The sequence below is a fragment of the Eschrichtius robustus genome, chromosome 14 (assembly GCF_028021215.1).
Source record: "Eschrichtius robustus isolate mEscRob2 chromosome 14, mEscRob2.pri, whole genome shotgun sequence".
Lineage (NCBI taxonomy): Eukaryota > Metazoa > Chordata > Mammalia > Artiodactyla > Eschrichtiidae > Eschrichtius > Eschrichtius robustus.
This window is the reverse complement of record NC_090837.1, coordinates 75847562-75861401: the sequence shown is the minus strand read 5'-3', so window position 1 is coordinate 75861401 and position 13840 is coordinate 75847562. Positions and strand designations below refer to the sequence as shown.

Below are 13840 nucleotides of genomic sequence, written 5' to 3'. Positions count from 1 at the left end.
ACTTACTACCTCTGGAGATTTGCCTGTCCGGGACATTTCATATAGATGGGGCCTTCACTTTTTGCTGTGACCAGTGGCCAACAGAGCAGATCAGAGGGACTAGCCCTCTGAGGGACACAGTACCCACCTAGATGAGGACAGAGCTGGGGTCCAGGCTCCTGGTCCAGTGCCTTTGGAGAGGAGAGGAAGGAAGCTTGCATGAAGCTGCTGGCAGATTCTTTTTAAAGGATTTGATTCGCTGCATATTCCAGAGCTACTGATAACCACAGTCTATTGCAGATTTTATCAAAATACAAAATTTGCTTTCTATCTCCTACGCCTGTTCTAAATCTACTTTTTGGAAAGATTTTTGGAAATAACTACCTCCTGCCTAACCCTGCCTTTGTGGTTACCTTTAAAACTCTCTCGTCAGGCAGGAAAGCATGATAGTGAGGAGCACATACTCTAGAGCCTGTCCTGGTTTGAACCCCAGTTCTGCTATTTCCCAGCTGTGTGACCTTGGGCAAGTTACCTAACCTCTCTGTCTCAGTTTCTTCATCTGTAAAATGCATATAGCCATAGTACCTAGCTCATAGGATTATTGCGAGGATTGAATGAGTTAATACATTGAAAATGTATAGAAAACTGCCTGGCAGTAAGTTCTTTGGGCATTTGCTTTGATTATTATCGGAGATTCTTAATGATTGTGAATTCCTGCTGGCCCTTATTTTTAGTCAAGGGTGGGAGTGAGAAGAGAGACTGACCCTTGTCAGGCAATATGTATACCTATGACCTTGATTCCTGGCCTCCCTTACTCATTGATTTATGCAAGTCTGAATTAGAGACTATGTGGAATTATGGAGTCTGCTGACAGAAGTCCAATTTCATTGTCAAGACAAGACGATTTTGATACCGGCAAATACAAGTGTTGACCAGGTGGGGCTTCTCATCATAGCCCTACGCTTTCTGTTCTGTCTTCCCCAGTTCTACCAGTGCTGGGTCCATTGTGTTCCTGTTCTCCAGCCTCGCCTCCTGACAGCTCCGCCAGGCTGCCCTCTCGCTTCCCCCCATACCTGGTGTTTCTAAACACAGGATGCTTGGAGACAAATATAAAACAGTATATTTTTAAATGCTGGATTAAATATATTTTATTTTGTCTGCCCAACACAATTAATAGCCTCCTTCAAGAAGGAGTTTTCTTAAAAATCCTGTGGCACTTAGCACTGGATATTCAATACTAGTTACGCCAAGTTGGATATTGAGAAAAATCTGTTTGCTTACAAAGTATTTGAGAAATTTGTTCTCAAGTGTGTAAGCATTTTTCGTATGGCACAGGTTTTATTAATTTACTAAACAAAGCCCTTTTTATTTATTTATTTATTTTTTTAAAAAATTTATTTATTTATGGCTGTGTTGGGTCTTCGTTTCTGTGCGAGGGCTTTCTCCAGTTGTGGCAAGCGGGGGCCGCTCTTCATCGCGATGCGCGGGCCTCTCACTGTCGCGGCCTCTCTTGTTGCGGAGCACAGGCTCCAGACACGCAGGCTCAGTAGTTGTGGCTCACGGGCCCAGTTGCTCCGCGGCATGTGGGATCCTCCCAGACCAGGGCTCGAACCCGTGTCCCCTGCATTGGCAGGCAGATTCTCAACCACTGTGCCACCAGGGAAGCCCAACAAAGACCTTTTTAAATGGCTAGTGCAAGGGTCACCTTCAACCCTGCCTGATCCAAATATACAACCTAAACTAATGAAAGGGCAAGTCAGTTGGTGACCCATAGCTGAGGAAGGGGCGTGTGCAGTGATGCTCAAGGATGATGGGTGGTGGGGAGCACCTTCCCATCAGAAGAGGTACCATCTTTCTTGATAATTTGAGTGGTGGTTACAGTGACTCCGTGTTGTGTTTTCAACAAAGCAAGATGCTTTTTCACTTCTGAAGCCATCTCTAAAGATATTAAAAGAGGCTTCCCTTCAGAATTATTAATGTAGTAAATCTCTAACTTTAAATTGGGGGGAGGTAGAGGTTAGTACTGCGTAGCTCAATCACCAGGTACTTAGCACCCAATGCATGGCTGGAATCCAGTTTTAAGTTCTTTGAGGGACAGGAAAAAAACTGTAAGGCATACTTCCTGAACCCAACAAGCTTACTTTACAGTTTATAGAGACAAGACAATACACAAAAACCAAATGACGAACAGTATTAGGCAGTACATGTGTAAGAGCTAAATTGGAAGAATTCCGAAGTGAGATCAAGGGTGGTCAGGAAAGGCTCCAGAGAAGAGGACAGACTTGAGCTGAGCCTGGACACTGGTATTCAGATGACCCAAGAGAGAGAGAGAGGGCTTTCCTGCTGCAGGACTTGACCTGAGTGAGCAGGAGCTTGGCACTGGAGGTGGGTGTGGTGTGTTCATGACCCTGAAGTCACTGGCCCCACCAGAGCACAGAAGCATCTTCAGATCTATCTGTGGGTTATGATTCTACTCCTGTGACCTTGGCCTCCATCCTCATCCTCTCCCAACTCTTCCAGGGTCTGCCAAGCAGCAGGTTCTTTGAGGCTCAGCGCACCCCTACAGGGTGCCAGTGTACAGGGCATGTTGAGAGCATGCCATGTGGGATCCCAGGTGTTCACGGTTGAATCTGCTTTCCACCTCCAGTTAGGGTCCAGGTCTGAGAGCTGAATCCAGCCTCATGAGGTCAGCTTACTGGCGGACTCCATCACTCTGCCTTGACTCTTGGCTTCCTTTTTCCTCTTCACAAAGCACCTGATTTTGTGGATCCACAGGTCCCCAAAGGAACTGACCAGAACTGGGCTCAGAAGCTCTACGACCGGCACTCCGGCAGCCAGCACTTCCAGAAACCCCGCATGTCCAACACGGCCTTCATTGTCGTCCACTTTGCAGATAAGGTGGGTCTCCTTTTGGTGGGCCTGGTGCTCCGTGAGCCCTGTCCAAGGTGGACTCGGGGTTCCTGGGCTAAGAGGGAGCTGACCTTTGAATTCAGAGGGCCTGGAGTCTCTTGGGTGGGGCCTTGTCTACTCTCCTGGAGCCTGAGAGAGAAAAGGAAAGAGTGGCTCTTCTTCAGGTAGCTCCTTTCCCAGCAGCTGGCGTAAACTTAGAATTTCTCTACTTGGATTGTGTTCTGTGTGCGCTAGCCCAGTGCTTCTCAAATTTTCATGTGTGTGCAGGTCACCTGGGGTATTGCTCAAAGGCAAGTTCTAATTCAGTAGATCTGGGGTGAGGCCGACAAGCTGCATTTAGAGCACCCAAAGGAAGCCTTCTATTAAAGGCCATCTTACAGGAACTCCTTTTTAAAACAATATGGTTTTCTGCAAAATGAATATTCAGCTCCCTCTATGTAAACCCTGATCACATCTTGGGTTTGCATTTTGGATGAGAACATCTGTGGGTTTCCCATGTACGCACAGCTCTTTTCAGAAAACACTGTGGATGAGCTGAAACTACTGGAGAAGCTGCTGAGGGTCCCAGGTCAGGCTGGAGCACTAACTACCGTTTCTGTTTCCTGCCGTGGCTCCAGGTGGAGTACCTTTCAGAGAGTTTTCTGGAGAAAAACAGAGACACGGTGTACGAAGAGCAGATCAACATTCTGAAGGCCAGCAAGGTAAAGAGCGTCGGAAGCAGGGAAACAGAGGCGGAGTGTCCACAGCCAGAGCCGGACAGGGTGTGGTTGGTGGTGTCCCCACTCTGGAGGGGCCGAGGCAGAGGTGCGGGGCGGGGGGAGGTGAGGGGTCTGTAGGTTATTTCAGTCTGAGAATTTGAGAACAGCCTGATGGAGGGAAGAAAGCAGGGGATGACAGAGATGACTGGGAAAGATACCAGCTAATGGAAGGACGGGGGGGTTGGGGGGAACAGGAGAAGTGACAATCCGGAGAGACGATGGTAGGTATAACTGTGAAAACATTGCTGGCATCCATCGGATCATTTGTCCTCCATCTCCTACGTGCAGATGTAAAAGTACTTAAACCCCTTCAAATCCTAGTATCGGTGCGTTTAATTTCTGCTTAACAGTCTGTGGAACTTCCCTATGGCCAGAAACTTAAATGGAATAATAGGATTCAAGGGACACTTAAATGTACAATTTTGGGATGTTACTTTCTGTTATCTCCGGAATTTCGGTTATTTCCTTCTCAGGAGCATGACAAAAAGATAGCCAATATTGTGTCCATTCTACAGGTAGAGGGAACAAGGCACTGATTCACCTAAACAAATATTTGTTAAGCACATACCTTGTGAGGCACTGCCCCTAAATGCACCTTGTACAAAGGTGAATAAGATAGATTCTACCCTCTAGGTGTTTATGTTCTAGTGGGCTGTGAGTGGGCAGAAAAACAAGCATACAGTACCTGAAAAGAGAGGAGGTTTGGCTGGGGTGGGGGGGTGCGGGGAGCGCGAGCCCCGCCGTTACAGAAAGCCACCTCGCAGGTGCCGTTGCTGGCTTCAGCCCTTCAGAGGGAACCCAGAAAAGGACTCTCCAGGATTTACGAGGCTTTCTACCAGACCACATGGTACTGAACTCACTGCAGAGGCCTGATAACACTAGAAATGGCAGATTAATTTCTCTTTGTGATAAGCTTTAGATGAATGCAGTAGGGTGAGATGATGGAATGGAGAAAATACACCCCGCAAAATGGACCCAGGCACCTAAAGCAAGTAAATCACGTGGTCCTGAGGCCAGGGTTTTAGGGAGGATTTGAGTCAGTACCAGCAATTTGGGCGGCCCGGGGCAGACCCCGGCCCCGTGTCATCTCCCAATATCTGGAGCATCAGGGAATTAGTCGTCACTAAGACAAATTTGCTTTGGGTAAATGTGCATGTCAGTGCAAGATTAACCCCTCGGCTTGCCAGGTGTCCAGCCCTCTAATGCATGGTGGTTAACATGACTTTTTCCATTCTTTGCAAGGGAGGTGGGGAACGGGAGAAAAGTCACAGGGAGAGAGTAGAAGTGGATGGTTTGAGCCCTGAGGAGCACGTGTCCTCACTGTGTGCGTCTTAGAAGTTAGACGCCTGTGACCTCTTGTTACTGTGACACTGGCCTTAGAGGGCTGAGAAATTTTGTTACAAGTTTCTCCTTTCACGTGGGAGCACAAGTGAGGGGCATGCAGCGTCTGGTTCTGCCATTAATTTTTGTCTTAATTGGGTGTCTCTTAGGGATCCCAGAATCTAGAAGGGAATCTCTCACACTCTCTCTCCAGCAGATCATCTGTTATTAGTCACTGAGATTTTTTTTCTTATTTTTATTTAACAAACTTTATTGAATATTTGTGTGGTATGTAGTGGTAACAAATGTATGTAGTTAACCTCACAGAACTTAAGTCTAGTGAAAAGATATAGAGTTTAATCAAAAATTTTGGTAATGCTGTGAAGGTCAAGAAGAAGGTTCTATGGAAAAGAATAATAGGAATGGGCTGGGAGTCCCCAAGGTCACCCCCAAATTGAACCATTTGCTAGGAAGACTCACAGAACTCAGCATATTGTAGTACTCATGGCTATGATTTATTACAGCAAAAGGATACAAAGCGAATCAGCAAAGGGAGAAGGTGCATGGGGTGAAGTCCAGGGGAAACCAGGTGCAAGCTTCCAGAGTCCTTTTCCGCTGGAGTCGCACTGAATATACTTAATTCCCACAGCAGTGAGTTGTGATGTTGCCTGTGACCTGTCTACCAGAGCAGCTCACCTGAGCCTGGGCATTTAGGGTTCCCTACTGAGAGTCAGTGACGTGGGCACCCTTTGCCTAGCACATACCAAAATTCCAGACTCCCAGAAGGAAAGCAGGTTCATTCAGCATAAACCATATTGTTTGCATAAACAGTTTAGGCTCAGTGAACCATTCTTATCAGGGACTGCTGAAAACCCTCTCAAAATCCACATTTCCAGACACCAGCCAAGGGTCAACCTTGTAAGCAGGCCTTTCTAGGATGGCAGTCTCAGGCCTGCCATGTTAGCTCTTTTCTAAATAGGGATATCATTGTAGATTGGGCTTTTGTTAGAAATGAAATATAGGCTTATAAAAATTCAAATAGTATAGAAATATATAAAATGAAAGTATTCTCTCCCATTCCTGACCTCCCTTTTCACGAATTCCCATTCTGATGATACAAACATACTGGTACATCTTTTTTAAGATTGAAATGGGGACTTCCCTGGTGGCGCAGTGGATAAGAATCCGCCTGCCAATGCAGGGGACACGGGTTCGATCCCTGGTCCGGGAAGACCCCACGTGCCGCGGAGCAACTAAGCCCGTGTGCCACAACTACTGAGGCTGCGCTCTAGAGCCCACAAGCCACAACTACTGACGCCCGTGCGCCTAGAGCCCGTGCTCCGCAACAAAAAGAAGCCACTGCAATGAGAAGCCCGCGCACTGCAACGAAGTGTAGCCCCCGCACACCACAACTAGAGAAAGCCCACACGCAGCACCGAAGACCCAACACAGCCAAAAAAATTTAAAAGAAAGATTGCAATGAATTGCATTATGCATTGTCCTCTCTAATTTTTCACTTACCATTGTATCTTGGCCATCTTTCCACATGAGTACATATCCACTTCTTTTTTTAAACAACTGTTGGTATTTTGCTAATTCAAATAATACTGCAAGGAATGCCCTTTACATACATCTTTGCTTACTTGTATAGTTATGTCTGTAAAATTTTAGAAATGGAATTGACGGTTCAAAGAATGTGCACTTCAAAAGTCTAGAGTTATTGCTAAGCTGGAGTGTAAAATAGGTCTGTGGTCTACTCTTAAATGGTACCAACTCCTTTCTCTTTCCTGTCCACCTGCCATAACTCTAGCCTTCCCCTTCACCAACTAACATTTCTAAAGAACCAATGACCTTGTTGTCAGACCCTTCCACCCCCATCCCAGCAAACCCTCAGAGGTGCTGTGATGGTGGCCAGCAGTACTCAGAGATGAACCGAGAGAGGCTTCTAGGCCCACGAGACCCCAGCAGGAGGAGGGAGCGCTGAGAACTCTCCACCCTGGACCCATTTCAGACATCCCAGAGGATGGAAAGGAGAGATCGACACTAGGTCACTATAAACCTACAGATGGGATTTCCACAGACTGCAGCTATGAATCAGTGATCGGAAATGTGCTTTAAATCATTTGGACAGATGGACACCTCTGGCGACATCTGTCGTTGTAGCATTTTTAAAACTCATAGTTTAAAATGAGCCTCTATCGTTTTCTTTAATTTTTTTTCACAGTAGTCCCACAAGGTTTATGTTTCTAAGACGCACTTAAAAGCAGAGAGAAAAATAAAGACCTGGAAAGATGCAAGCCTATGGTATCCAGTTAATGCCCAGTTTTTTTTTTATTGGTTTTCTTCTCACTAAGCATAGCTAGATCTTAGATCCTGTAAGTAAATCCATAGTTTTACTTAAAGTATTTTTATCTGGGGGGAGACCTATTAGCTTTTTTCTTTTGTGTGGCATCCCTGATAAGAAATTAACAAATCATTGTGAAAAATTAAGCAGTATGGGATGGAAGACTACCATATACCCTATCAGCCAAAAGGATGTTTGAAGAACTCCCACTAAGAGCAGTCAGATAAAACAGTGTTAATGAGAATGTAATTAGTAAAGCCAGTTACATTTTTTTTTTCCCCCGGAGGGTAGCATTTACCAATTAAAAGAATTGATTGAAAATAAAATATGTTTGTTACTTTGTTTACAGCCATAGCTTTTTTTTTTTTTTTTAAAGTATGTGTTTATTTATTTATTTATGGCTGTGTTGGGTCTTCGTTTCTGTGCGAGGGCTTTCTCTAGTTGTGGCAAGCGGGGGCCACTCTTCATCGCGGTGCGCGGGCCTCTCTTGTTGCGGAGCACAGGCTCCAGACGCGCAGGCTCAGTAATTGTGGCTCACGGGCCCAGTTGCTCCACGGCATGTGGGATCTTCCCAGACCAGGGCTCGAACCCGGGTCCCCTGCATTGGTAGGCAGATTCTCAACCACTGCGCCACCAGGGAAGCCCTACAGCCATAGCTTTTAAAGATAAGATTCTAGACAAGAGATTCCAGTCAAATGGTTATTATAGTGTGTCTTATTTTAGTTTCACATGTCTGTTTTAAAGAAAAGATATTTTATGTTCATATAAATGGAAGTGAATAGGTGTGATTTCCAAGGTAACAGCTATGTATATACCTGTAACTGACATTTTTCTTAAACTGTCAAGTGGTCTTTAGAAAGTGTTTTCATACTTCTTTTAATCCCTTTTCAAATAGATCTGCCTCAGGCTTTTAAATCTATATATAGACTTGAATAGCAGAGGACGCGAAAGCCAGTACCTGTGGATACTTTGAAATAAGTGACAAATAGTATCAGGGAAGTACTTGGTTTGTTTGAAGGTTTTATCTAAGTGTTTTCAAGACTGAAGGGAGTAAATTTTTAGAAAGGCCCAGGTGGATCGTGTTTCTGAGGGCTGCCCTAAGACGAATTGTAGTACTTCCATTACTGGTCGGTCAGCTGGTAAATAGACTTTCCAGTCACTGTAAGAGCAGAACTGGAGTTAGTCAATTAAAAAAAAAAAATTTTTTTTTTCTCTCACTCAGAAATGTGTTCCTTTGCGTGAATCCTTTTTCAAACAAGAGCTTGGTAACTACTTTTCATTGAGACTTGGGGTTTATTTACAGCTGGGACACTCCTGGGACAAGGAGGTCCCTGTCTGGCCCAGCCCCCTTGTCCTGGTGGGTGGGCTGGGAGTGAGGTGGTGGAGTATTAACTTGCCTGGTCTTTTAGTACTGCCTGCAGCCTGAGGTTGAACATGGTGCCTGTCGGTCTTTCAGTCCTGTGGTCAAATTAGATGTCTCTGTACGTTTACTGAGTTTATAATACAAATTCTGTATAGAATGTAAAGCCTGCCCCTCCTCCCTAAAGTCCCAACAAACTCATCTTCTTCTCCATCCCAGAGACCCTACCACTTCCAAATGCAGTCTCAATAGCAGGGACCTACAATTAAAACATAACTTTTAAAATAAAATTCAAATTCTCCAGACTAAACCTTGGTTGTTCCCAAATTATAGCACAGTGCCAGTGTAGATTAAGATCTGCCTTGAACAGAAGTTTTCCTTTTTTGTTCTTAAGTTATAAATCCTTTAATATGTCAAATTAAAAAAGAAAGGCATAGCTTTTCTGATTGAAGCAAGAGAAAGGGGCTTACGTTTTAAAATACTCTTATAATTGAATCCGATTTCAAAGTTCCTCCTGTGGTTCTGATACATGCTCCTGACCTTAGAAGTTAACAGATTTTTCACAGAAAAAGCCACTACTAATGATTTCGGTACATTAGACCCCTTAAACAGTGTAGTCATGCAGTTGGTAACTTCTACCCAAGACTCAAACATCTTGGAAGTCTATTTCTGAAAGTATATGAATTAGAATAATGTAATCAGTGTATATATTGTTTAGACTTGGCAGACTGAATCACTGATGTCTTTAGAATGTGAACCTGGCTTCAGCCTCCCACTTATTATTTCCCTATGGAAATTTCTAGGTGCCACTCTGCCTGGGCACCTGACCTTTTCTCGCATGTGCCTTGGCTCTCTGGCACCAGTTTACAGAGTCCCCATGCCTGGGCTGTCCTCTCCCCGCACGCCTCCAGCCCCTACCCCTGTTCTCAGTTAATATGTGTGATGGTGGCTCTCTGCCATGGGCAGTGAGGACCAGCAGGTCTGTAAACGGGGTTACTGGGTATGGTTTGGATTTAGAGAAAACTGGCTGTGGGGTAGAATGTGTTTGTATGAACATATGCCTGGAGGTAGGGCACTCGAGTTTTGTAGGTGACTATAGTGACCCAGGAGAGAGCCCAGGTAGACCTGAACCAGGGCAGCGACGTTCTGGTTGATCGAGAAAGGACTGCTGAGACTTAACCATGGACAGAACTTGGTGATTGATGGGGATGAGAAGTAGGGTGATGGCAGGATCTCTAAGCTAAATCTGGGAAGACAGCGGGTGGCGGTGGTTTGGGCCATGTTGAATTTGGAGTTTCCAGTGGAACACCCAGAGGGGGGAGGAGCAGGATATTCAGCAGATGGTTGGAACTATGGACCGTGGTAGTGGAAGAAAATCAAGATGGAGAGACGGACTTGAAGTTGATAGTTGAAGGCATGGGCATGAAGGATACTGTCCAGGGAATGAGTGTTAGAAAAATTAAGTGGTGAGGATGCAGTTTGGGGGATCAGCAACTCAAAGGAGAGAAGTGCAGAAGATGGACCAGTGAAAGGTGCTGGGAAAGAACACATTGGGAAAAGTAGGCAGAAAGTTGGAGGAATGTGGACCTGCTGAATCTCAGGGAAGAGGTCTTCTGAGAGGAGGCCCAGGTCAGTGCTTCCAGCCCTGGCTCATCCATTAACCAACAGCCCTGGGCGAGCTGATGCCGCCCGCCATGGCTGCTGTGGGGCGACTGGGGGTTGAAGCAGGGTCTGGTAGGATCCTCCTCCCAGAGCTGCTCTTTCCTCACCTACCACAGGAAGTTGAGAGTTGATCTTTATGGTTGGTTCTTCCAGATTTAAATTCCATGATTCTGTTTCCTCTTCAGCTCAAAAATATAACTTCCTCAGGCATCTGTACTTTCACAATGTAGGCAGATTTTTCATATATATACAGTAAAACTAGCTCATGTGTGAGTGCTTATTCTATGCCGGGCACTCTTCTCTGTACTCACATGGATTATCTCCTTTACTCTTCTCTTCAGCTCTCATCCTCCATCAAGGGGGGAGGCTAGGAGGCTGTAGGTTCAGCAAGCCTAGGGCTCAGGGCCCAGCACAGACCTCGGGTGGTACCCAGATGGCACAGGCTGAGCCTGGGAGAGGCAGAAATGAGTGGATGAAGTGATCTGGGAAAGGGTCGTGGAGGAGGCAGGGCCGGACCCTGAGAGATGGGGCTCTCGGGACGAGCAGGTAGGAGAAAGGGGTGGGTGTTTCAGATAAGAATTACAGTGAGCAAAGGTGGGAATAACAAGTGTGGTGGTTTATGTGACAGTAAAGTGATCAACTTCGTCTAGAGACTGTCCTACAGAGTGAAGTAAGTCAGAAAGAGAAAAACAAATGTCATATAATATCGCTTATACGTGGAATCTAGAAAAGTGGTAGAGATGAACTTATTTGCAAAGCAGAAATAGAGACACAGATGTAGAGAACAAACTTATGGTTACCAAGGGGGGAAGGGGGGGGTGGGATGAACTGGGAGATTGGGATTGACGTATATACACTACTATGTATAAAATAGGTAACTAATGAGAACCTACTGTATAGCACAGGGAGCCCTACTCACTGCTCTGTGGTGACCTAAGTGGGAAGGAAATCTAAAAAAGAGTGGATATATGTATACGTATAACTGGTCCGCTTTGCTGCACAGCAGGAACTAACACAGCATTGTAAAGCAACTCTACGCCAATAAAAATTAATTTAAAGAAAAAAGGTATTATCTGAGAGGGGGTGAGTGGGATCAGATTGCAGAGCCCCCGGAAGGCAGACTCAGGGCATTCAGAATTGGCAGGAGGAGATGGGCGACACCATCGTTATGGGGGCTGTGGGAAGAAAGGTGCAGGGGATGCGAAGGAGCAGAGCCTGGACCCTGAGGCACAAGCATTTGAGCCTCTCTTCTGTTGGGATTGGGAGTGGCTCAGGGTTAGAGAGTGGGGCCCGGGGCTCCTTTTGTTCCCTCCCCACGTGCAGGCATGTGGTAGTGGCCTTACAACACTTGATTCTATCCCCAGCATCCACTTCCCCAAGGGATGCTGGCAGGACTAGTTTTGTAGGGGACAGGGGAGGGCTGGGACTCTCTGTCCCACCTGCCCCTCATGCATGGTCTGATCTTCACCCTGGTACACGCAGTGCATTAACAGAGAGGTATTCTTATTTAGTCTCATAACAACTCCATATAATGGGTACATTCTTATCCCGATTTTACTGATGAAGAAAATAAGGCTTAAGGAAGTTAAATAACTTTACAAGACCCAGTAATAATAAGTATGGAAAAATTTAAACAGTTTTCTTAGAACATAGCTACCTTCTACCACACCAGAAGGGAAAGAAGTTTTGCCCATCTTTGTAGGTAAAGGTTAAATGAGATTGTCTGGGAAAATTACTTTTTTCCTTTCTTTAAATTGAGATATAATTCTTGTACCAAAAGTTCACCCTTTTAAATTGTGTAATTCAGTGGTTTTAGTATATTCACCAAGTTGTACAACTATCGCCCTGCTAAATTCCAGAATATTTTCATCACTCCAAAAAGAAACTCTGTCCCCATCAGCAGGCATTTCACTTTGCCCCTCCCCTCGCCCCTGGCAAACCGTATACTACCTTCTGTCCCCTGGACATTTCCTGTAAATGGAATCACACACTCTGTGGTCTTCTCTGTCCAGCTTCTTTGACTTGGCATGTTTCCAGGGTTCACGCAGGTTGTGGCATGTATGAGGACTTCATTCCTTTATATTATTTTTTGAGTAATATTGCACTGTGTGTATTCACCATATTCTGCTCGTCTGTTCATCAGTTGATGGGCATTTGGGTTGTTCCTGCTTTGTGGGCATTAGGAATAGTGCTGTACATGTGTAACGCTATTAGGAATAATGTGGACGTGTGTTTCCAGTTCTCGCAGGCGTGTATTGGAAAGCTACTTGGAAAGAGTGTAAGCAGCATAAAGTCCAGGAACTCTTGTTCTCTGTCTTCTTCCTGTGTTTGTTTCTAGTTCCCCCTGGTGGCTGACTTGTTCCATGATGGCAAAGACTCTGCTCCTGCTGCCGCCACATCTTCAAAGATCAGCATTCGCTCTGCCAGACCCCCCCTGAAAGCCTCCAACAAGGAGCACAAGAAAACCGTGGGCCACCAGGTCAGCCCCAGGCCTCACGGCGGGAGCTGGGGGCCCTGGCACGTGTAGCGGGGCTGCCTCTCTGGAGACGAAGGATGTAGGTGCAGAGTCAGAGGGAGGCCAGAGTGGCCTCGGCATCTGCATCCCCAGCACCCAGCCCGGTCTTTCTGTGCCCTTTGAAGAAGGAAGCTGCGAAACCTTCTCTTGAGGGAACTGGCAGGAGAGAGAAAGAGGTTGACTCCAGCCCCACACGATGCGTCTAATCCCTGTGGGGATTGTAGATGTTGCCGGACCACAGACACCTGTGGGCGAGGCCAGAGGTCTAGAGGTGCAGTTGTTGAGGGAGGGGTCAATAGCCTGGGGACCCAGAAACTGAGAAACAGCTCCTGCTATGGGTTTGCTGTGGGATTTTATGTTCAGTGTGTCTCCCAAGAGAAGAGAGTGTCTGCTGAGCCCCTGGCAACCACTGACCTTAATACTTCGATGGATTCCTGGCTCTGAGTATTTCCTATAAGGCAGTAATTCCCGGGATGCCTGGGCACCACGTGTCAGGGCTCCAGGGCCTCACCTTTAGGACTCATGGGCCTCCATTCACAGCGATGGTCCCTCTCACGCTCTTAGCACTTGCTCACCTTATCTCATCTGATCAGGGCACTGAGTGAGACGCACCCGGGCCGTCTCTCCCCACGTGCTTTGAGGAGCCCCGGTGCCGGGGACATGGGAGGGCCTTGGTTTTGGTCATGCAGCCAAGCAGCTGTCAGAGCTGGAGTCTGACACCAGGTCCCTGGGTGTCCCCCTGTCCTGGGTTAAACAGTAATGATCTAAACAATAAGAGTATTGATGGATACTACCACCAGTCTGTGTGTGCTCCTTTTTGTTCATTATTCAGCCACAAAGCTGAAGACAAATAAATCACCAGTCACTGATCTTTGTCTCCTCAGTTCCGCACCTCCCTGCAACTGCTCATGGAGACCCTGAACACCACAACGCCGCACTACGTCCGCTGTATCAAGCCCAACGACGAGAAGCTCCCCTTCTGGTGAGTGCCA

The 13840-nt window shown here is 46.3% G+C and overlaps 1 protein-coding gene across 1 annotated transcript in view; it reads left to right on the top strand.

Moving 5' to 3' along the window:
* MYO5B (myosin VB) overlaps positions 1-13840 on the top strand; it is a 366001-nt gene that overhangs the window by 263549 nt on the left and 88612 nt on the right. The window contains exons 13-16 of the mRNA XM_068562997.1: positions 2755-2877; positions 3507-3590; positions 12672-12812; positions 13733-13830. Of these exons, the coding sequence (XP_068419098.1) occupies positions 2755-2877; positions 3507-3590; positions 12672-12812; positions 13733-13830 (446 nt within the window). The remainder of the gene's footprint in view (positions 1-2754; positions 2878-3506; positions 3591-12671; positions 12813-13732; positions 13831-13840) is intronic.